Source organism: Somniosus microcephalus, chromosome 5 (genome assembly GCF_052327205.1).
Source record: "Somniosus microcephalus isolate GS21.2 chromosome 5, FLI_Smic_1.0, whole genome shotgun sequence".
Classification (NCBI taxonomy): domain Eukaryota; kingdom Metazoa; phylum Chordata; class Chondrichthyes; order Squaliformes; family Somniosidae; genus Somniosus; species Somniosus microcephalus.
Genome location: NC_140991.1, coordinates 291,547,914 through 291,569,642, shown reverse-complemented (window position 1 = coordinate 291,569,642; position 21,729 = coordinate 291,547,914). Strand labels below are relative to the sequence as shown.

General features: G+C 49.0%; 1 protein-coding gene across 8 annotated transcripts in view; it reads right to left on the bottom strand.

Annotated features, from left to right (window-relative positions):
* The window catches only part of fhod3b (formin homology 2 domain containing 3b), a 724,225-nt gene that overhangs the window by 217,327 nt on the left and 485,169 nt on the right, over positions 1–21,729 (bottom strand). For all 8 annotated transcript variants that reach the window (XM_085989128.1, XM_085989121.1, XM_085989122.1 and 5 more), the window contains exon 8: positions 4,627–4,738. In XM_085989128.1, coding sequence (XP_085845254.1) covers positions 4,627–4,738 — 112 coding nt within the window. The remainder of the gene's footprint in view (positions 1–4,626; positions 4,739–21,729) is intronic.

Below are 21,729 nucleotides of genomic sequence, written 5' to 3'. Positions count from 1 at the left end.
GTTAGAAAGAAAGCTGCTGATTTCAGTAGGTGTGCTAAAACTTGTGTTTGAACATCCCAATGTCGCAGAAGGAGCAATCATTCTGACAAGTAGTTGTGAACTGCAAGCAGGAAACATTTAAGCAGCTGAAGTAGTACTTGGCAGGCCAGGGTTACTGACCAGGGCATCCTACTGAAGGGGATGAGAGTAGATGGGCATATCGTATAAGGTAATGAATTTTGGGAGAAGAAACAAGGAATGGAAACTCAGTGGAAAGACACTGACAGATGTGAAGGAACTGAGACTCTGGGGTGCAAGTACATATTCCTTGAAAGAGCAAGTGCAGGTACATCTCAGAGCCCTGTTACCCTCAGCCACCAAGAAAGATAGGAGCAATAAAGTAATTGGAATATCATCACCTGTAAATTTCCCTCCAAGTTACACACCATTCTTGAACATATATTGTACTTTCACCAGCATTCTGGTCTAAATCTTGGAATTCTTAATCTAACATCATCGCGGGGGCATCATCACCACAATGCAGTGGCTCAAGAGGTCGTCCCATCAACGTCTTCTCAGGGATGGACAATAAATATGACCTTGCAGGAATTGCTCGCATCCCGTGAACTGAGATTACTTTTTTGTATGTGTACTTGGGCCAGCTTGTCTCACAGAATATTGGCTTACTTTAGATCATTTCTTCAGGTCTGACAACTATTTTGCTGTTGTGGCCCCTGGATCCTCCATTCACACTCTCTCCTACTGCCTCCCTTTGCTGCTGAACCAGGCACTGTTGGAGGAATGGTCTTCACTCCCATATAGAGGGTTACAGCACAGAAGGAGACCATTCATCCCATTTCCATGGCAGATCTTTCATACAGCAATCCATAACTAATCCCACTGCCCCACCCTCTCCCCATACACCTGGATCTTTCTCTGCTTCAAATATGAATCCAATTTTCCCTTAAATTGCAATGGTCTCTGCTTCAACTACACCCTATGGCAAAGCATTGTGAGAGTACCTTCACCATACGGACTGCAGCAGTTCACCACCTTCTCAAGGGCAATTAGGGATGGGCAATAAATGCTGGCCTTACCAGCGATGCCCACATCCCAGGAATGAATTTTTTAAAATTCCATGGTCTAATCACACGCTGTGTGAAGAAATGGCTCCTAACTTCTCTCCTCACTTTTAGTGACAATTTTAAATTGATGACCCCCTCATCACCAACTCCTCAGCCAGAGGAAATAGACTTTCCCTAATTCACTCTATCAAAACCATCTTTGATCTTAAAACCCCAATTAAATCTCCTCTTAGCCTTCTTAACTCTAGTGGAAATGGGCCCAGTAACTCAAGTTTTTGTCATAACTATAGTTGATTTTCCCCGGTGAATCTACTCTTTACGCTCTCTAAGGCTTTAATGTCCTTTCTATAATGGAACACCCAAAACTGCACACAGTACTCTAACTGTGGCCTAAACATTGCTGTGTACAAATTTATCATAACCTCTTTGCTCTTTTACTTATTGTACTCTATACCCCTATTTATAAAACTTAATATGCTATTAATCTTATGTACGATATAGTTACAATTAGGAATCGTACACGGCAACCTTTGATCGCAGCAAGAGTCGTAAAGGAGCTTCATGCATCCTCAATTTATAGGCTGTAGTAGGCCCTTGATGATGCGCAATTCTTCATCTGCACGACACCGTTACACTCGATATTTTAGTATATTGTGCTATTCGATAAAAGGGATACACAGGCACATAGATAAGGTGGCCTGAAGCCATTTTTGCCACCGACTCCTTTAGAAAGGGGCCACCCTTAAAATAATCTGGTGTGAGAGCATCAAGGGGAATGGGGCAGTGAAGTCAGAGGCCTCTCCACAGCGGAGGGTGATTACCACACTGTTCATGTCATGTCACACTGTCCTACTGTGTGACAGGCACACACTCAACTGCAGTAAAAGACTTGCATTTATATAGCGCCTTTCACGAACTCAGGACATCACAAAATGCTTAACAGCCAATTAAGTACTTCGGAAGTGTAGTTACTGCTGTAATGTAGGAAACGCGGCAGCCAATTAGCGCACAGCAAGCTCCCACAAACAGCAATGTGACGATGACCAGACAATCTGTTTTTGTTATGTTGGTAGAAGGATAAATATTGGCCAGGACACCGGGGATAACTCCCCTGCTCTTCTTCAAAATAGTGCCATGGGATCTTTTACATCCACTTGAGGGGGCAGGCAGGACCTCGGTTTAACATCTCATCTGAAAGACGGCACCTCCGACAGTGCAGCGCTCACAACTTGAACCCACAACCTTCTGGCTCAGAGGCGAGAGTGCTACCCACTGACCCAGGGCTGACATTACATTGTTCATGTCATGTCACGCTGGCCTACTGTGCAACAGGCACACACTCAACTGCAGTCGCATCACACAGAGCCACATGCAAGGAAAGTGCTGGTTATTGGACGCAGAATTTTGCCCCCTTAGGAATGGAAGAACAAATTGTGGCCACAGCACAGTCCTTGCCTCTGCTGAACCTTTTAGAGATTCATACCTCACAGCTCAAGTTACAAACAGTTTCCTATCCGGGCAAATCAGCTACATGAGTCACTTGAGTTGGACAAAGTACCTCAAGGTCTGGGGAGGAGCATGGATTCATCCAGTAGCTGGTCCTGTGCAATCATGGATGAACAATTGCTTGCACTGCAGTCTGACAGAAACATGTGGCCGTTCCTGTGGCATCAGTCAAACACAGAATCCGCAGTAGGACTGGCTGAATCATAGAATCATACAGCACTGAAATAGGCCATTCGGCCCACCATGCCTGTGCCAGCTCTTTGAAAGAGCGATCCAATTAGTCCCACTCGCCTGCTCTTTCCCTGCACGCGAGAGCTCACGACACATTGCACGTGTGAAGCTCTGCTACTGGAACAACAAACGCTTGCCGATTCAGTATCAATTATCCTGGAACAACACAGTTATGCACAGAACTCACTTTCCCTGAATAGGAGTTTAGCAGCATGCGAGAAACAGGCAGGGAGCGTGCACTAAAAGCCTTCAGTCACCTAGCAATGCTGCTGACATTGAGTGTGGTGCCAAGAGTAAATTACAGGTTGTAAGTTTTGGATCCATGTTCCAAATAATCTAAGCTGCTGATATGAACAAATCTGGGTGTCAGATGTAAGATTTATTCACCAATGAGGTAGCGATATAAAAAGAAAAAACCTTCCCAAATCCCCAGGCCCTGAATCTCTACCAGGATAAACCAGCGAGTAAGAACCATAAATTTAGGGTTTTCATGGGCCGATAGCCAGAGGCCTATAGGCCACAGTGCGCACATCCTCCAGCCAGAGCAACAATGGGTCACTAAAGGCAAACAAAAAAAGTCAACGCGCGTTTCAAATGGGAGAAACCGATTTCGCAATTGCAGTAAAAACAGCAAATGCTGGAAATACTCAGCAGGCCAGGCAGCATCTGTGGAGAGAGAAACAGAGTTAACGTTTCAGGTCGATGACCTTTCGTCAAAACTTGTTCATAATTGCAGTCGTTTTTAGCAACCAGAGGAAAACCACACTTTTTTTTTTTTTAAAACAGTGACGCCCGTCAAAAATATCCTATGCTGCTGATTAAATGGATCTTGGTGTTTTAAAGCAAAATAGCGATAATCAGTACTTATAGGGGAGAGTTGCCGGGTCTGGTAATTTTCTCCATTGTCTCTCTAGTTGTAGGGCTGAATGAAAAGTCTGGCACTGTATCATTTACAGGATTGCAGTGCATGCAGCCCGGAGCAAGAGTGACACTAATATAGAGAAATCACTGTTTGAATTTCAGTCCTTAAAATTTAATCTGCCTCTTTCACTTTAATCGCTGCTGTATAACCAATCTCAATGAGGCTTTTAAGGAAAGAGAGCGATGTTTGAATAGTGCAGTTGTGATTGACCTGTGCTGTGGCAGTTCGTTTCCTGGAGCAGATGATGTTGAGTGCGCACAGATCCTAGCTGGTCAAATCTGGATATCTGAAATGACCAAGATTTAGGATCTGATCATTGGGACAAGTGAACATTCCCATTCCCCTTTACCATTCAAAACGTGGGACTTTGTAACTAGTTTAAAAAGACAAAACTATGAAAAAAGAATAGCAATGGGCCAGTGAATAAGTTTGTCAACTATTGCTGCTATTCTCTGTGTAGCTCTTTAGTTTATATGCTGCTGCAATCCTGCACAAGGTGGCACTGTTCTAAGTAAGGCCTCTGACTGTATTTGACAAAGAAGGCTGCATATAGCGACACCAATATTCCCGGCCAGAATAGAAATGATTGGGTAAATCCTCCATCAATCACGCCTGGAGACCATGCTGCTGTAAGTGACTGTAACTTCGGTAAGGAGTTCTGTATTTTGTAGAAACTCATTAAGTAGACTCTGTAGACTGTTGTAGTGTGTTGTTTAAGTAGACTGTTTGCTTTGCAATCTGCTGAGTAAATAGACTTTATTTGACTCATTGGTGCCAATAGCCACTCTGCTGACAGTATTTGACAAAGAATAGAACACTCCTGTAAATAAATACTGTAGTTCTGAAGCCAAATGATTGAGCAGGGAGGGGAGTCTTGAGTATAAATAAAGCAATGACACTCACCCCTCTTGTGGTCCATTGTGGTGACAGCCTGGATGAGGAGTGGTGCATTCGACTCTGTGTACTCCACAAACACCAGCAGCAGCTTCAGGGCCGTCTTCACCACCAGGCGAAACTGCACGACAAACGAAGAGCAGGTTTACCTTGAGAAATATCACTCCCACTTCTGGAGGAAGAACTGCAATGTTTCACACGAGCAATGTCTCCAGAAATCAATCTGCATTCATGGAAAGTACCCGCCAATACTGACTGATCAACTGTCATCACTGTCAAGATAACCAGCATTATACAGGCTGCAAGGACCAGGCACACAGAGAGACAGATTTTATTCTAAAGTTTGAGAGGTAGCTTTGCAGGTGTATAAATTAATTGGATGTAAACTTCTTTTCTCCTTGTGTTGCACAGTGTTTTCTCCCTAGAGGCTAAAGTTATTGAGAGAGACTTTCTTTTCTAACAGGGTGGATGGGAGAGGGAAGGCCAAGCCACTGAAGTGCTCCATCTGTAGGTCAGAATGAGAACTGCACAACAGGTGAATCCTATTTATATTGCAATAACCACTTCAAATAGAGTCACAATCTGCTGGTGCTCCCAATTCACACCAAAGTGGAATTCTGGGCACTGGCGTCAACTGAGAAATGGGTGCACATTACCCAACTGCACTGCAGAGCTGGCGGCGTCATAGAATCATAAAAATTTACAGCACGGAAGGAGGCCATATCGGCCCATCGTGTCCACACGGCCTAATCCCACTTTCCAGCTCTTGGCCCATAGCCCTGTAGTTTACAGCACTTCAAGTGCACATCCAAGTATTTTTTAAATGTGGTGAGGGTTTCTGCCTCTACCAACCTTTCAGGCAGTGAGTTCCAGACCCCCACAACCCTCTGGGTGAAAAAAATTCCCCTCAAATTCCCTCTAAACCTCCAACCAATTATTTTAAATCGATGCTCCCTGGTTGTTTACCCCCTCTGCTAAGGGAAATAGGTCCTTCCTATCCACTCTATTGAGGCCCCTCATAATTTTATACACCTCAATCAATTCTCCCCTCAGTCTCCTCTGTTCCAAAGAAAACAATCCCAGCCTGTCCAATCTTTCCTCATAGATAAAATTCTCCAGTCCTGGTCCATCCTCGTAAATCTCCTCTGTACCCTCTCTAGTGCAATCACATTCCGTCAGCTTGACATTTTTTTAATACAGTGGCCGCACTTTGGCTTTGGAGGCGGGAAGCAAAACCGTATTGCATCGTGTTTTCAAGAGCAGGATGTCACTTCAGCAAGTACGCCACTGCGGGCAGTTACATTATATAAACGGGGGCTGAGTGACAACCCAGAGCATTCCCCGTTGTAACTTTCGAGCTGTCAATCACTCGAGACCCATAAGAAAATTTATTTTAAAAAGTAACAAACTTTCCTAATTCCAAACAGGTCAGCTGAAAGGATACTCAGTCTTGTGGTCAGTTTTGATTTGTGATCAGCTTCCGTACACTGGAAGTGTAAACAGTGCACCACCTAAAACAGACCTTCAGTCAAGTGCTATCTGCAAATTATGGCAGTGCATCTAAAAAAAAACCTCTTAAAAATCACATGAAATGGCTGGCAGTTCCCGCCGCCCCCGCCTCAGTTCCCGCCGTCCCCGCCTCAGTTCCGGCCGACCCCGCCTCAGCTCCCGCCGCCGCCCCCGCCTCAGTTCCTGCCGCCGCCCCCGCCGCCGCCCCAGCCTCAGTTCCCGCCGCCCCCCCCGCCTCAGTTCCCGCCGCCGCCCCCTCAGTTTTTTCAAGGTTTTGTCACCTAGCCTCAGCTGCCAGTGTTTCTTAATGATCATTAGATAGAAGCAGGTTGGATCTTCCAGATAAATACACAAGGCAGCTATAGAACCCCCCATCCCAAAAATTCTTTTTCCATTGACCTCTGCTCCATTTTCATCAGGCTGTTCATACAACTGTTCATTACACAGGACGATAAAGGTCACCAAAACACCACTGATCTATATTTACACAAAGCATAAATAATGCCTCAAGTAAGAATCCAAATTGCATACATCAACCGGAGAATCGCCCAATAAATGCACACCCAGCCCGCACGTTAACGGGCTTGGAAAATGTGTTCTGCATTTATCAGGAATCACTTGCAGGCAAGAGCTTTTAAAGAACACCACTTGCAAGAAAAACAAACATTCCTTTATCTCGCTGATCTCATTGAAGGGGAACCTCAGCGTAGAGGTGAGAACTGTAAATGGAATGCATCTCCCCAAGTAATTAAAGCTATTAAAACAACTGGATATTCTGATCTTCAGGCTTCCCAGGGATATCCTCCACTGTAGCATTTAAAATGGGTCGAGTTAACTCAGGCCCAGCAGATCTGATCACAGTTTATTTGTATCCAACCTCCACCATATTAACGTACCCACAGAGAGTGAATAATGAAGAAAAAAAAAGAAAGACTTGCATTTATATAGCACCTTTCACAACCACCGGAGCGCTTTACAGCCAATGAAGTACTTTTGGAGTGCAGTTGCTGTGGTAATGTGGGAACTGCAGCAGCCAATTTGCGCACAGCAAGGTCCCACAAACAGCATGGTGACCAGAGAAACTGGTTTTTTTTGTGATGTTGACTGAGGGATAAATATTGGCCAGGACACCGGGGATAACTCCCCTGCTCTTTTTCGAAATAGTGCCATGGGATCCTTTACGTCCACCTGAGAGAGCAGACGGGGCCTCGGTTTAACGTCTCATCCGAAAGACGGCACCTCCGACAGTGCAGCACTCCCTCAGTATTGCACTGGAGTGTCAGCCTAGATTTTTGTGCTCAAGTCTCTGGAGTGGGACTTGAACCCACAACCTTCTGACTCAGAGGCGAGGGTGCTACCCACTGAGCCACGGCGGACAGCCTTGTAAAAGGCTTTAAACATGCGCTTTCATGTGGGTGAACATGATATAAATACAAGGCGTCTAAGTTACTTAAAAAATATAGATCCAGAAATCAGTAAACGGGATTATTTTTCACATCAGAAGAACTTGAGCACAGTGCCCGTGATGAGTGAATTGCAACAGCAGAGGGCAATCACCTACAGGATTGCATCCAAACAATATTCAGTCCACTTGCCGATTCCTGTTATTATCAGTACAATTCCCAGATACTTCCTATTCACTCTCCCTCTCCTCCTATCCCTACCCCCGTCAACTTTTATTTTTGTTACTTCTACAAGTTTAGGCACAACTGTACTGTCGGCCGGTCAGTGGGCTTCATTAAGGGATAAGATGGGGATCGCAGAGAGAGTGGGGATAAAATAACTGTCCTCCTCACCCCGAAAATAAAATATGATTAGATAATTTAAGACTCAAATTTTACAAATAGGAAAAGCTAGGGGTAAACTGTGACATGCTTTGAAAAGTTTTCTATTTCTTTAACTCTGATACTGTTGCACCTTAAATCTTTATTTCAATGTAAATCTTCATGTGCAGCATCCAGAAAGTGTAAGTGGTGGAAGCTTGGGCAAAGAAGTGGGGAAATCCCAGCGGGAATACTGCATTTAAGGTAGCGCAGATTCACAAATCATCAACTAAAGATGAGCAATAGTGAACAAAGAGGCCTAGAAATTCAGTTGGTAGTGCCAGCCGCTAGCGCCTTAAGAGGGCGATAAGTGGGGCGTGAAGCGGCTAGCGCCCAGGCACGGCGCGATCCGCGTCTCTCGCGAACTTGAGTGAAGATTTAGCGGCGGCGCAAAACCGCAACGCCCGCTCAGCTGCGCGTGCAAATCCTGACGTCATTTCATGGTGCAACGCCCTTGGTGCGCCCCGAACCGGAACTTCAGTGGCGCCCCCCTTCTTTCCGCCTGGCGCTCCCAGCGACTGGTTGAATGGAACGGTTCCCAATCGCTGTGGGACTGGGGGGGCGCTATTTAAAGGGGGCTCTTCCTGCATTCTTTGTAGTAGCCATTTTGGACCACTCCTTCTGTGTGAGAGAGGGAGAGATTTGCAAAGAGACAAAGGGAGAGAGCTTTCTGCTTTGACTCAGCGCTCGCACAGGTACTTCTGGCTTCAGCCCAGAGCTTTGCAGTTGGATTTAACTTTCAGTGCCATAGCCTTGAGTGGCCACATATAATGGGGGCTGCAATGGGTGGAAACGTTGGGTTTCTCCATTGCATTGAGAGGGCTCAGAGACGCTGAGAGTGAGTGCCAATCATGGCCAGACGGAGTAGGGCCAACAGGCGTCGGCACAGGAGGCCTTACCCTCCCAGGGTATACTGCCAGCACTTCTCCTACCTCAACATGTCTGAGGAGCAGTGCATTCGGAGGCTTCGATTCAGAAGGGCGGTGGTCACTGAGATCTGCCACCTGCTTCAGGGAGATCTGCAGCCTCAGCTGAGGAGCAGGACGTCTCTGTCGGTGGCAGTGAAGGTGACAGTGGCTCTCAACTTCTATGCCACCGGCTCCTTCCAATCCGCTACTGGCGACATTGCCAATGTCTCCCAGTTCGCAGTGCATTGCTGCATCCGCCAAGTCACGAATGCCCTCTTCAAAAGGAGACGTCAGTACATTTCCTTCCCCATGACCCCAGACAAGCAGCAAGAGTGCGCAATGGGATTTGCTAGAATAGCGGGCTTCCCCATGGTCCAGGGCACCATTGACTGCACGCATGTGGCTTTGCGGGCGCCTCTAGAGAATGCCGAGGATTACTGCAACTGGAAGGGGTTCCATTCGTTGAACGTGCAGTTGGTGTGTGACCACAGACAGCTGATACTAGCTGTCAATGCCCACTTTCCAGGCAGCAGCCACGATGCCTTCATCCTGCGCTAGACTTCTGTGGCAGACATTTTTGAAGCCCCGGCTCACCCAGGAGGCTGGCTTCTCGGGGACAAGGGCTATCCTTTGTGCACCTGGCTGATGACCCCGCTACGTGCGCCCAGCACCCCTGCTGAAGAGCGATACAATGACAGCCATCAAGCAACCAGGAACATCATTGAGCACACAATCGGCGTGCTAAAAGCAACGGTTCCGCTGTCTGGACCATTCCGGAGGAGCCCTACAATACTCGGCTGAGCGAGTCTCCCATTTCGTTGTAGTGTGCTGCATGCTGCACAACCTGGCTATCCTCAGGACTCAGCCACTGCCAGCAGACATTGGAGGACCACCAGAGGAGGAGGAGCACCAAGACGGGAGGGAGGCACAAAGTGCAAGGGCCGTCCGTCAGCGGCTTATTGCAAGTCGGTTCTAGGCCCCCTCTCAGGGAATGGCTTGTGCCATTGAAAGAACATGAATGGACCCACTCCGCAAACCCTGAGCCGGTCAAGGCAACAAATAGTTCAAAGTGCACACATGCACAATCTGAATAAAGACAATTATTTATTTAACAAACTCTGTGCCCTTCCCGCATGACAAACAAATACAGAGAAACCCCCCAAAAAAGTCAGACACATAACTGGCTCTCACAACCTGGAGACAATGAACAAAAGAGTTAAACAAAAATGACCATGATCCTCGGCCTTCACAAAAAAAAACACAACATTTTGCCACACCTCCTACTTTTTGTCCTGCGAGGGTGATCTGCCTCGCTTGCGAGATTGGCCCCTTCCCGCCCTGCAGCTCCTCCACAATGGGACCCCAGTGGCTGCAGCAAGGCTGGGGGAAGGCTGCTGAGGGTCAGATAGTGAGTCGGCAGATGCCCTTGGGGGACGGCCTGGACCAGCTCTGGGCCTGGAGGGCCCGGCTGCTGACTGCTCCAACTCTGCTTGGATGGCAGCAGTCTGTCCTACGGGTGGTGGCAGCTGCAGTGGAGGAGTGACAATGTTGGCAGCAGGAATGCTGCCAACCTGACAGAGCACAGGCACTCCCTGGTCAGACGAGACACTGGCACTCGCACGGGGCAGCACTGAAGCATGCGCAGCAATCTGCTGAAGCACAGACTGCTGGGCTGCTGCAGCGCGGCGAGGGCCCCGGTGAATCCTGCCTGATCCAGCAAGGGTGGCAGCAGTTAGTACTCATGTGGCCCTGATCTGTGTCTGCATCAGACCAGCCAGTGACTGCATGGCACGACTAAGCACTTGGCTGGAAGTCGCGTTTGCTGCACAGAAGTCCTGCAGACTCCTTGCCTGTGCTGCCCCGAAGTCCTGCAGACTCCTTGCCTGTGCTGCCCCGAATTCCTGTACACTCCTTGCCAGTGACTCTATGGAGTCGGGCATCCTTGCCACTGCAGCCATGAGCTCAATGTGCCTGCGCTCTGCCTGGGCGCCCATTTCAGCAAGGAGCCGCACCTCCTCTGCGCTCACTGTAGCAGGGCTGGAGGCCACACTCTCCCTCCGGGGAGAAGGCCGCCGAGCTTCCCTACACCCCCCACGTTGCTACAGCCCGCTGGGCCCCAGAGCTTCACCCTCCTCAGACCCTTCCCCCCTGCTCCCCTCCAGGGAAGACGTGTCCCCATCATGGCCATGGGCTGCCTCGGCTGAGGGTGGCACTGATGTTCCGGCTTCCTCTTCCTCCTCCTCACCTTCCGATTCACTCAGTGGCAGCTTGAGGGCCTGCCTCCTCACCTGGCGAATCAGCATCTCAAAACAGGGAGGTACAAGAGTTGCTTTAGCATGAGGACAGGGCGGCAGCGAGGGAGGCATGAGTGCTGCAATGCATTGCATTGGTTCGATAGTGGCAAAGGATGCTGGTGTGAGGCACAAGTGGAAAGAGAGAGGTCAAAAAGGTGATGACCTTACCATTGCTGTCCAGAACGGGGTCGGCATCTCCAGTGGCAACTGGGCCAATCAGGCGGCCTGCCATTATCCGTTCCACTCGCTGCTCCAGATCGCTGAGGTCTTTAAGTTCAGGACGGCCTCCCCCAGTCCGTTGCTGCTGCCTCCTATTGTGGGCCAGCTTGCCCTGCAAGAGAAAGGACGGGCTCCGAGTACAGTGTGAAGCCCTGATCTTGGCTACACTGCCTCCCATGGTGGAATAGCCCTGACAGTGTCAAGCCCTGATCTTGGCTGCACTGCCTCCCATGGTCGAATAGCCCTTACAGTGTGTAAAGTGGTGAATGTGCATGTGATTTTCATGAGAGGCCCATAGGTGTTGGATGAGGGCTGGGCATTGGGGCTTTCAGGACCCTTTGGCCATAAAGTGAGGTGCACATGCAGGAATGAAGAGGATACTGGAAAGGGTACTCACCCTGACAACCCGAGTGAGGTCGTTGAACTTCTTCCTGCATTGCGTTGGAGTCCTTGGTTCCATGCTGCTGGAGGTCACTCTGTGTGCCACCTCCCTCCAAGCTTTTCTATATTCGTTGGGCAGCAGCCTCCTGCCACTGTCAGGAAAGAGGATAGGTTGCCTGCGCTCCACTGCGCCAACCAGAACCTTCAGGGCCCCCTCACTGAAGCACTGCGCTCGCTCCCTGGCCCTCTCCATGGTCGTAGGCGTAGTGATGTCGCAGCAGGTCTGTCCAGGCCTAGAATCAGGGCTCCAATGTGCAGGGCGTGGCTGCAAGCCAAATCGACCCTCCCCCTTTAAGAGGTGACCGGCGCCAGCGTGTCTACCTGCAATTGCTAACTGGCCGCACCTGCGCTGCGCCCGCCCTCGGTGGTAGCGCCTCAGCTCGCCGGCTTAGCGCCTTAGGATAGTCGTGCACCACCTGCTTTAGCGCAGCAACAACCTCTTGGGGCGATGCAACTCAATTTCGCTGAAGGTGGTGCTAAGTTGCACCGGGCGCTAAATTTAGCGCACGCTCGACTGTAGCGCCCCAAACGTGGTGATACTGAATTTCTAGGACAGAAACTTCAAAAGAAGACTGATTCAGACCAAGATTTTCAAAATGTTGTGGGTACTGTTGATTTGTAGAACACTGCCATGTTTTTAGAGAGACTGTGATATCGCCCCCCCACCCCCGCCTCACAGCTATTGGTCTCCCCCCCCCACCACCCATGGCCCAACAGCTACTGGGCAACACCCCACCACCCATGGCCCAACAACTACTGGGCTTCCCCCACGGCCCAACAGCTACTGGGCTCCCCCCCACCACCCAGGGCCCAACAGCTACTGGGCTCCTCCCCACCACCCATAGCCCAACAGCTACTGGGCAGCATCCCATGGCCCAGCAGCTACTGGGCAACACCCCACGGCCCAACAGCTACTGGGCTCCCCCCCACCACCCATGGCCCAACAGCTACTGGGCTCCCCCGCACCACCCATAGCCCAACAGCTACTGGGCAACACCCCACGGCCCAACCGCTACTGGGCTCCCCCCCACCACCCATAGCTCAACAACTACTGGGCTCCCCCCCACGGCCCAACAGCTACTCGGCTCCCCCCCACCACCTATTGGCCCAACAGCTACTGGGCTCCCCCCCCACCACCCATAGCCCAACAACTACTGGGCTCCCCCCCACGGCCCAACAGCTACTCGGCTCCCCCCTGTGGTAAACCACTTTTATCGTTCACTATCGTTACACTATGGTTATCGCTGTTTATATCGTTACACTATGGTTATCACTGTTTACACTGTTGTATCACTACACAAGGTCACCTCTTGTCACGCTGTTATACCTGGGCTGACCACAGCTGACTCCGCCCATGGCTCCGCCTGCTTGCCCAGGTATAAAGGTGGTCGACTGGCTGGTATTCCTCCTTGTTGGATCCGATCACCCACGAGGGTGGGCTCTGTTATTTAGCCAATAAAAACCTATAGTTACTAACTTAACTCGTTGCTTTTCATGAACTGAATTGATAGGTATATCACCCCCACCACCTATTGGCCCAACAGCTACTGGGCTCCCCCCACCACCCATGGCCCAACAGCTACAGGGCAACACCCCACCACCCATGGCCCAACAACTACTGGGCTCCCCCCATGGCCCAACAGCTACTGGGCTCCCCCCCACCACCCATAGCCCAACAGCTACTGGGCAACACCCCACGGCCCAACCGCTACTGGGCTCCCACCCCCGACCACCCATAGCCCAACAGCTACTGGGCTCCCCCCACGGCCCAACAGCTACTGGGCTCCCCACCACCACCCATGGCCCAACAGCTACTGGGCTCCCCCCCACCACCCATGGCCCAACAGCTACTGGGCTCCCCACCACCACCCATGGCCCAACAGCTACTGGGCTCCCCACAACACCCATGGCCCAACAGCTACTGGGCAACACCCCACGGCCCAACAGCTACTGGGCTCCCCCCACCACCCATGGCCCAACAGCTACTGGGTAACACCCCACCACCCATGGCCCAACAGCTACTGGGCTCCCCCCATGGCCCAACAGCTACTAGGCTCTCCGCACCACCCATAGCCCAACAGCTACTGGGCAACACCCCACGGCCCAACCGCTACTGGGCTCCCCCCCCACCACCCATAGCCCAACAGCTACTGGGCTCCCCCCACGGCCCAACAACTACTGGGCTCCCCACCACCACCCATGGCCCAACAGCTACTGGGCTCCCCCCCACCACCCATGGCCCAACAGCTACTGGGCTCCCCACCACCACCCATGGCCCAACAGCTACTGGGCTCCCCACAACACCCATGGCCCAACAGCTACTGGGCAACACCCCACGGCCCAACAGCTACTGGGCTCCCCCCACCACCCATGGCCCAACAGCTACTGGGTAACACCCCACCACCCATGGCCCAACAGCTACTGGGCTCCCCCCATGGCCCAACAGCTACTAGGCTCTCCGCACCACCCATAGCCCAACAGCTACTGGGCAACACCCCACGGCCCAACCGCTACTGGGCTCCCCCCCCACCACCCATAGCCCAACAGCTACTGGGCTCCCCCCACGGCCCAACAACTACTGGGCTCCCCCCACCACCCATGGCCCAACAGCTACTGGGCTCCCCACCACCACCACCCATGGCCCAACAGCTACTGGGCTCCCCCCCACCACCCACGGCCCAACAGCTACTGGGCTCCCCCTCACCACCCAACAGCTACTGGGCTCTCCCATCCCATGGATCAGTGGATACTGGGCTTCCCCAACATGGCTCAATAGCTACTGGGCAACCCCCATGGCTCAATAGCTACTAGGCACCACCCCCCATGGATCAACAGTTACTGGGCTCCCCCCCATAGTTCAACAGCCACTGGGCACCACCCCCCCGCCCCCATGGCTCAATAGCCACTGGCCTCCCTCCATGGCTCATTAGCTACTGGCCTCCGCCCATGGCACAATAGTTATTGGCCTCCCCCCACGGCTCAATAGCTACTGTGCCGCCCCAATAGCTCAACAGCTACCGGGCTCCCCACCCCCACCATGGTTCATCGGCTACTGGGTGACTCCATTCAAATTGGAGTTAGGCCAAATTGCTGCTTTGAACAGAAATGCTTTACTGCCAGTTCCGCTGGAGGTAAATACACCATCGTGGAATATGCCAGGTTTGATCCGTGGTTCTGTCCTGAGTTAGCTGATCGTAGGTAATGCAGCAGGCAACGTGCTAGAATTTGGAGGCAACAGGGTGAAAAGCAGAAAGGTGCTATTAGTAGCCTCAGCATCCTTGGGCCAGGAAAGAAAACAGAGGGGAATACAGCAACCAGGGTCCCTGCTTCCAATCACTGTCCAACGAGCTGTGCTGAAAAGATGAAGAACCTGGATCGGCTGTGACTGCCCCCCACTAATTTAAGCTCACACATAGCCTAGAAAGTTTATAAAGTGTTAATGGGCTGAATGTGGACCAGTCTCAGTTTATAAAGTGTTAATGGGCTGAATGTGGACCAGTCTCAGTTTATAAAGTGTGAATGGGCTGAATGTGGGCCAGTCTCAGTATATAAAGTGTGAATGGGCTGAATGTGGACCAGTCTCAGTTTATAAAGTGTGAATGGCCTGTGTCAGTTTCTAAAGTGTGAATGGCCTGTGTCAGTTTATAAAGTGTGAATGGCCTGTGTCAGTTTATAAAGTGTGAATGGCCTGTGTCAGTTTATAAAGTGTGAATGGCCTGTGTCAGTTTATAAAGTGTGAATGGCCTGTGTCAGTTTATAAAGTGTGAATGGCCAGTGTCAGTTTATAAAGTGTGAATGGCCAGTGTCAGTTTATAAAGTGTGAATGGCCTGTGTCAGTTTATAAAGTGTGAATGGCCTGTGTCAGTTTATAAAGTGCAATTCAGTTTTCAAAGGGAGCATTAATGCTTTAATGCAGATTCTGCTTATTGTGAAGTAACAACCTTGTTTGGTCTGAATTGAAATGATAGAGTTACAGATTAAACATGTCAAAGAGAGTTCAATAGTTCAGTCTTACTTGCCTTGTCAACCCCTTCTTTACCTTTTCTGACGAGCGTTTGAGGCGACATTATTTTAAATTGTACAGACCAATGATGAAAGAAGCCTAGTTCTATACATCAAGAGTTATTATCCCTTCAAGAAGGAATGGAGTGGCATTTCTTTTTTTTTTTAAATGTAAGCTTCTCCTGGTTCATCTAACACAGGCCAGAACTGTGCTTGCCATGAATATTACGCAGCAACAGCCAAATTAACTGTCATGAGCTACCTTTAACTTATTGGGAGAATATGGGTCAGGCCCCAGGGATCTACTGCATGGAGTACAAGAGCAGGGGCCTCCCCTAAAGGATGCAGCACTGAACTTGTGCATAAAAAAGCCAGGCAGGGGATTCATGTACAAAATGCTCAGACATAGACTGCAAATGCACAGGCTGGTTGACTAAATCATCACCCTCATGTACAAAAGTCCAATGTTTGATACAATAAAGTGAGTTCATTTATAAAAAGTCTCAGTTTATTAAAAAAAAATCACTGCACACAAGATTGAATATATGAGACACAGATTAGGGTAGACACTGGGGAGACCAAACGCAGATTGGGTGACCGCTTTGCGGAACACCTCCGGGGCAGCACGGTGGCATAGTGGTTAGCACTGTTGCCTCACAGCGCCAGGGACCCGGGTTCGAATCCGGCCTCGGGTGACTGTCTGTGTGGAGTTTGCACATTCTCCCCGTGTTTGCGTGGGTTTCCTCCGGGTGCTCCGGTTTCCTCCCACAGTCCAAAGATGTGCGGGTTAGGATGATTGGCTATGATAAATTGACCCTTAGTGTTAGGGGGATTAAATACGTGGGGTTACGGGGATAGGGTGGGATATGTGTTGGTGTAGGGGTTACGGGGATCGGGTGGGATATGTGTCGGCGCAGGCTCGATGGGCCGAAATGGCCTCTATCTGCGCTGTGGGGTTTCTGGGTTTCTGTTTCTGTTCAGTCCGTAAGGGGGACTCCGAGCTTCCAGTCGCCTGTCACTTTAATTCACCGCTCGACTCCCACTCAGACCTCACCGTCCTCGGCCTCTTGCATTGTTCCACGGAAGCTCAGCGTAAGCTCGAGGAACAGCACCTCATCTTCCGATTAGGCACTTTACAGCCTTCCGGACTCAACATAGAGTTCAATAATTTCAGATCATAACCTCAGCCCCTATCATACATATATATATATTTTTATCCACACTTTTTGTCTGTGTCTTTTTTTCTCTCTCCCACATGGCAGCTGTCTCTCATTCTGCCAGCGCCATTTACACTCCATCTAGAGCCATCCTTCGTTTCTTAACCTGTCCCATTACCATCTCCTCTTGCCTTGAATATCTCTTAATGCCTCTTTACTTCTCCTGCCTTCCATCCTATCACGGACCTTCCCTTTTGTTCTTTCATCCCCTCCCCCCTTTCCCAGCCTCTTCACTTGCTTAAAAATCTGTTCCATTTCCTGCTTTTTTCCAGTTCTGACGAAAGGTCATCGACCTGAAACGTTAACTCTGTTTCTCTCTTCACAGATGCTGCCTGACCTGCTGAGTTTCTCCAGCATTTTCTGTTTTTATTTTGGATCTTGCTGTGCCCATTTTTCAGGCAGAGGCAGGGGGGATTGCAGGGGGGGGGGGAATGCCCCAACTTCCCTGTGCCGCCAGCCATGCCCCAAGTGCGCCTGAAATACGTCCCAGGTCATATTTTGTCGGGCCATATTCAGGCATCCCTGACGGCCGCCTAAAACATGTGTTTGGGTTCGGGTGTTTTACTTTTATAATGAACCGACCATAATAAGTGGGCTTCTAAAAAGACGAAACGTGATCGTAGAGGACAGGAGAAAGCCAGCAGTGATTGTTCTTGTGTAGCCTGTATGTGGGCTGGAGTCCGTGTGATCACTGCAATGGGAGAGCCTGGGTGATCCATGCACATGGAAAGATTCGAGCTTTCTCGCGTCAATTTTTTCTAAAAATGTTATGCTGATTTATGTTTCATTCTCTAAAGGGTAGACATATTAAAATATCTATTAAAATAACATTCACTGTAAGATGACTGAGGAAGGATAAATAATGTGCAAATATGAGTAATACCGCTCTCAGTAATTTAGTTCGCATCAGATTGAGTTTAACAATCCATAAATTAAGTACCCAGCTGTCTTTGTTGGGTTTCTACTGGAATTCATATTACATGCCGGGCCTGTAAATGGTGATTTTCCACAATTGCCATCAAGTCATTACACACATCAATTGTGCACACCACAATTGAATTACTGAATTTCTCCTCAATTGTGCTGGGATAAACTGGTAAAGGAGAGTTACAAGTTCTGGTCACCTTGCTAGTGATAGCAAAATGAACAAAATCACCCATTGAAATGGGGGAACAGCTGGCATTTTGTTTGTGGCTCATAAAAATCTTTGGAGAAAGGGCAATTAACTTGTTGTTGGGGGAAAAAAAAAGAGGAAAATGGAATCCAAAAACACAGCAAGCACAACAAAAGCTGCACCAACCTTTGCTCACTCTCGGTTGAGTGTGAGATGGGTTACCAAAGAAAGATCATAATTCTTTAAAAGAAAGTACTCTTCACAATCACTTAGTGAGTGCACTTTTAACATAGAAACATAGAGGACAGGAGCAGGAGTAGCCCATTCGGCCCCTCGAGCCTGCTCCGCCATTCAATGAGATCATGGCTGATCATCCAAATTCAGTACCCTGTCCCTGCCTTCTCCCCATATCCCTTGATCCCTTTAGCCTTAAGAAATATATCCAACTCCTTCTTGAATATATTTAATGAACTGGCCTCCGCCGCCCTCTGTGGCAGAGAATTCCACAGGTTCACCGCTCTCTGAGTGAAGAAATTCCTCCTCATCTCAGTCCTAAATGGCTTACCCCTTATCCTTAGATTATGACCCCTGGTTCTGGACTCCCCGGCCATCGGAAACATCCTTCCTGCATCTAGTCTGTCTAGTCCTGATAGAATTTTATAGGTTTCAATGAGATCCCCTCTCAATCTTCTAAACTCCAGTGAGTATAAGCCTAATCGACACAATCTCTCCTCATACGTCATTCCTGCCATCCCAGGTATCAGCCTGGTGAATCTTCGCTGCACTCCTTCCATGGCAAGAACATCCTTCCTCAGATAAGGCGAACAAAACTGCACACAATACTCAAGGTGCGGTCTCACCAAGGCCCTGTACAACTGTAGCAAGACATCCTTGTTCCTGTACCCGAACCCTCTTGCTACGAAGGCCAACATACCATTTGCCTTCTTAACCGCCTGCTGCACCTGCATGCTTACCTTCAGCGACTGGTGCACAAGAACACCCAGGTCTCTTTGCACTTCCCCTTCTCCCAATCTATTGCCATTCAAATAATAATCTGCCTTCCTGTTTTTGCCACCAAAGTGGATAAACTCACATTTATCCACATTATAGTGCATTTGCCATGTTTCTGCCCAATCACCCAACCTGTCCGAATCGTACTGGAGTTTCACGACATCCTCCTCACAGCACACATGCCCATTCAGCTTTGTGTCATCTGCAAATTTGGAGATATTACATCCAATTCCCTCGTCCAGATCATTAATATATATTGTGAACAGCTGGGGTCCTAGGACCGATCCTTGCGGTACCCCACTAGTTACTGCCTGCCATTCGGAAAATGACCCGTTTATTCCAACTCTTTGCTTTCCATCTGCCAACCAGTTCTCTATCCAAGTCAATACCTTGCCCCCAATCCCATGTGCCTTAATTTTGCACGCTAATCTCTTATGCGGGACCTTATCGAAAGCCTTCTGAAAGTCCAAATACACCACATCCACTGGTTCTCCCTTATCTATTTTATCAGTTACATCCTCAAAAAATTATAATGGTGTGGAATAGCCCTACAGACCTGGAATGTTCTTGGTTCAGTCCCTAGTTTGTGCTGAGTTAATCAGATGGACAATGGGAGCTGAAAATTGGTCTCGGCTATTGTGGAATTGTAGGTAACTTCAGCAAGTGTTTCCGTTGCTGGTCCTTTATTCATGACCCAGGTTGGAAAATGGGATGCGTGGCACATTGGGTGAGGATAGGACCGAGTGTGACTGATGGCTCTGCCTCCCTATTCACACCTGGCCGGCCTGCTGACACTGGCCGCCTAAATTCACACGGGAACAGCAGCTGCTCGGACGAGGCCTGTGATACGAGTTGACAAACTACACGCTGCCATTAGCACTGCACAATACATCCATTCCCAGTACAGGAAGCCAAGCTGTGAGCCCTCAAGAGGTGCAGGAAGAAACTATAAATGGCTCCACATGGGGATATCATTGTTGCCTCACTGCACCCAGGCACTGACATACACAAGAGTAAATATGAACATTTTGTGATTGGTTAACCACAGACCAGCAGTGAGAGGGGGGGGGGAAAGTCAAAGTATGAATTGTGCGTGTCAGGGTTTGAGAGTAAATGAGCAAAAATGTTTCAAGTCTAGGATAACCATTACACATATGTTTTGTGTAATGTACATCCAGGTCAAGGGGTCATAGCCCTCGAGTACAGTATCATGCAGCCTGTTATGATATATGCACAGGATACGCTCGAGTTCCTAATGTTCTGATGCACTGTGTGTGAACCTCCCCCCCACCCCTCACTGTTTGGAAACACCTGGGTCAACAGAGAGATAGCCCTCGGCAGACTACTGCATGAAATGAAAGTGTATTACACGGGTATACTGTCATCGATTTATCCCACATGCAGGTCATCCAGAAGTACAACCATCACAATAAATCTCTCCGATGAGTGATTTACAGCAAGGGGTAATAATGGATTTGCTTCCTTCAATTATCACAGCGCTCTCTTAAAAATACAGAAGAAAAACAAGCAGCCTTGCAGGATAGCACTTAAGATGCTCTGTCTAACCAGCTTTGGGCAGTGTAACAAATGTGAAAAATATGTCCTGTCCAGTCCCTTTAAATCTAAAATGGAGGCTATTACTGGCCTGGCCAGCAAACCAAGATCACCCTGCTTCAATCTTGTGTTTAACTGAGGTCAGTGCTTTGAAAGGGAAAATTTGGGGACAGAATGCAAGCCTGGTTGACAGTTGGCTGTAGATTTGCAAACATTTGGGGCAATTGCACCAACAAATGTGGGTTCTTTCTGGTTGGAATTCAGAATGGGAAATACACTTAATGCAAGCGATACAGTGGAACGAATGCCGTATTAATCTGAAATTTTATTAATTTTAGATCAATACGGCAAGCTTCTTTGTGAATATAAAATGGGGTAAAAGAGTTGCAAACGCTTCCATCAGGGATTTTTATTTTGGGACAATTAAATACCAAAAACATGCTTTTATTCCATGTGGAATGGTCACTTTCTCCCAAGATCTAATTTTTGCACAATTCAGTTATAAATGTGTTGAGGCCTGGAAATATAGGCAGAGCTTGGAGGCTGTTTGAAGTTGAGACTGATTTGTAGTTGAACCTCTTCTGAAATCAAACAGAGATTCCACAAATTGTGCGCTAGCAGCAAACTGGCTCATTGTGCTCACTGAGATAAGGGCGAGTCATCAAGTGGTCCTTTATCTTCAGGTTTATTCAGCGGTACAATGCTGGTCCTGTGTTATTTATACTGCTTCCTGTCTGAAACAGTATGTCAGCTGAGAAAATAAAATCCTCGTTCTGTGCGAGCGCTTGGGCTGCCATTGCTGCCGAATAAAAGGCCCTGCCAAATTTAGCAGCTGCCCCGGGCTCAGTGCAGATTTGGTCATCGCTCTGCTAAATTGGTCATCGCTGTGCCTGTTTTACACCTGTTGGGAGAAAGTAAAGTCTGTAATTCTGTCTACCCAGCCTTCAGGCTCCCCACCATTGATTGGATTGGTTCTGACAAGCTCCAATCCAACCCTTGAAACGGATCTGATTGGCTGAT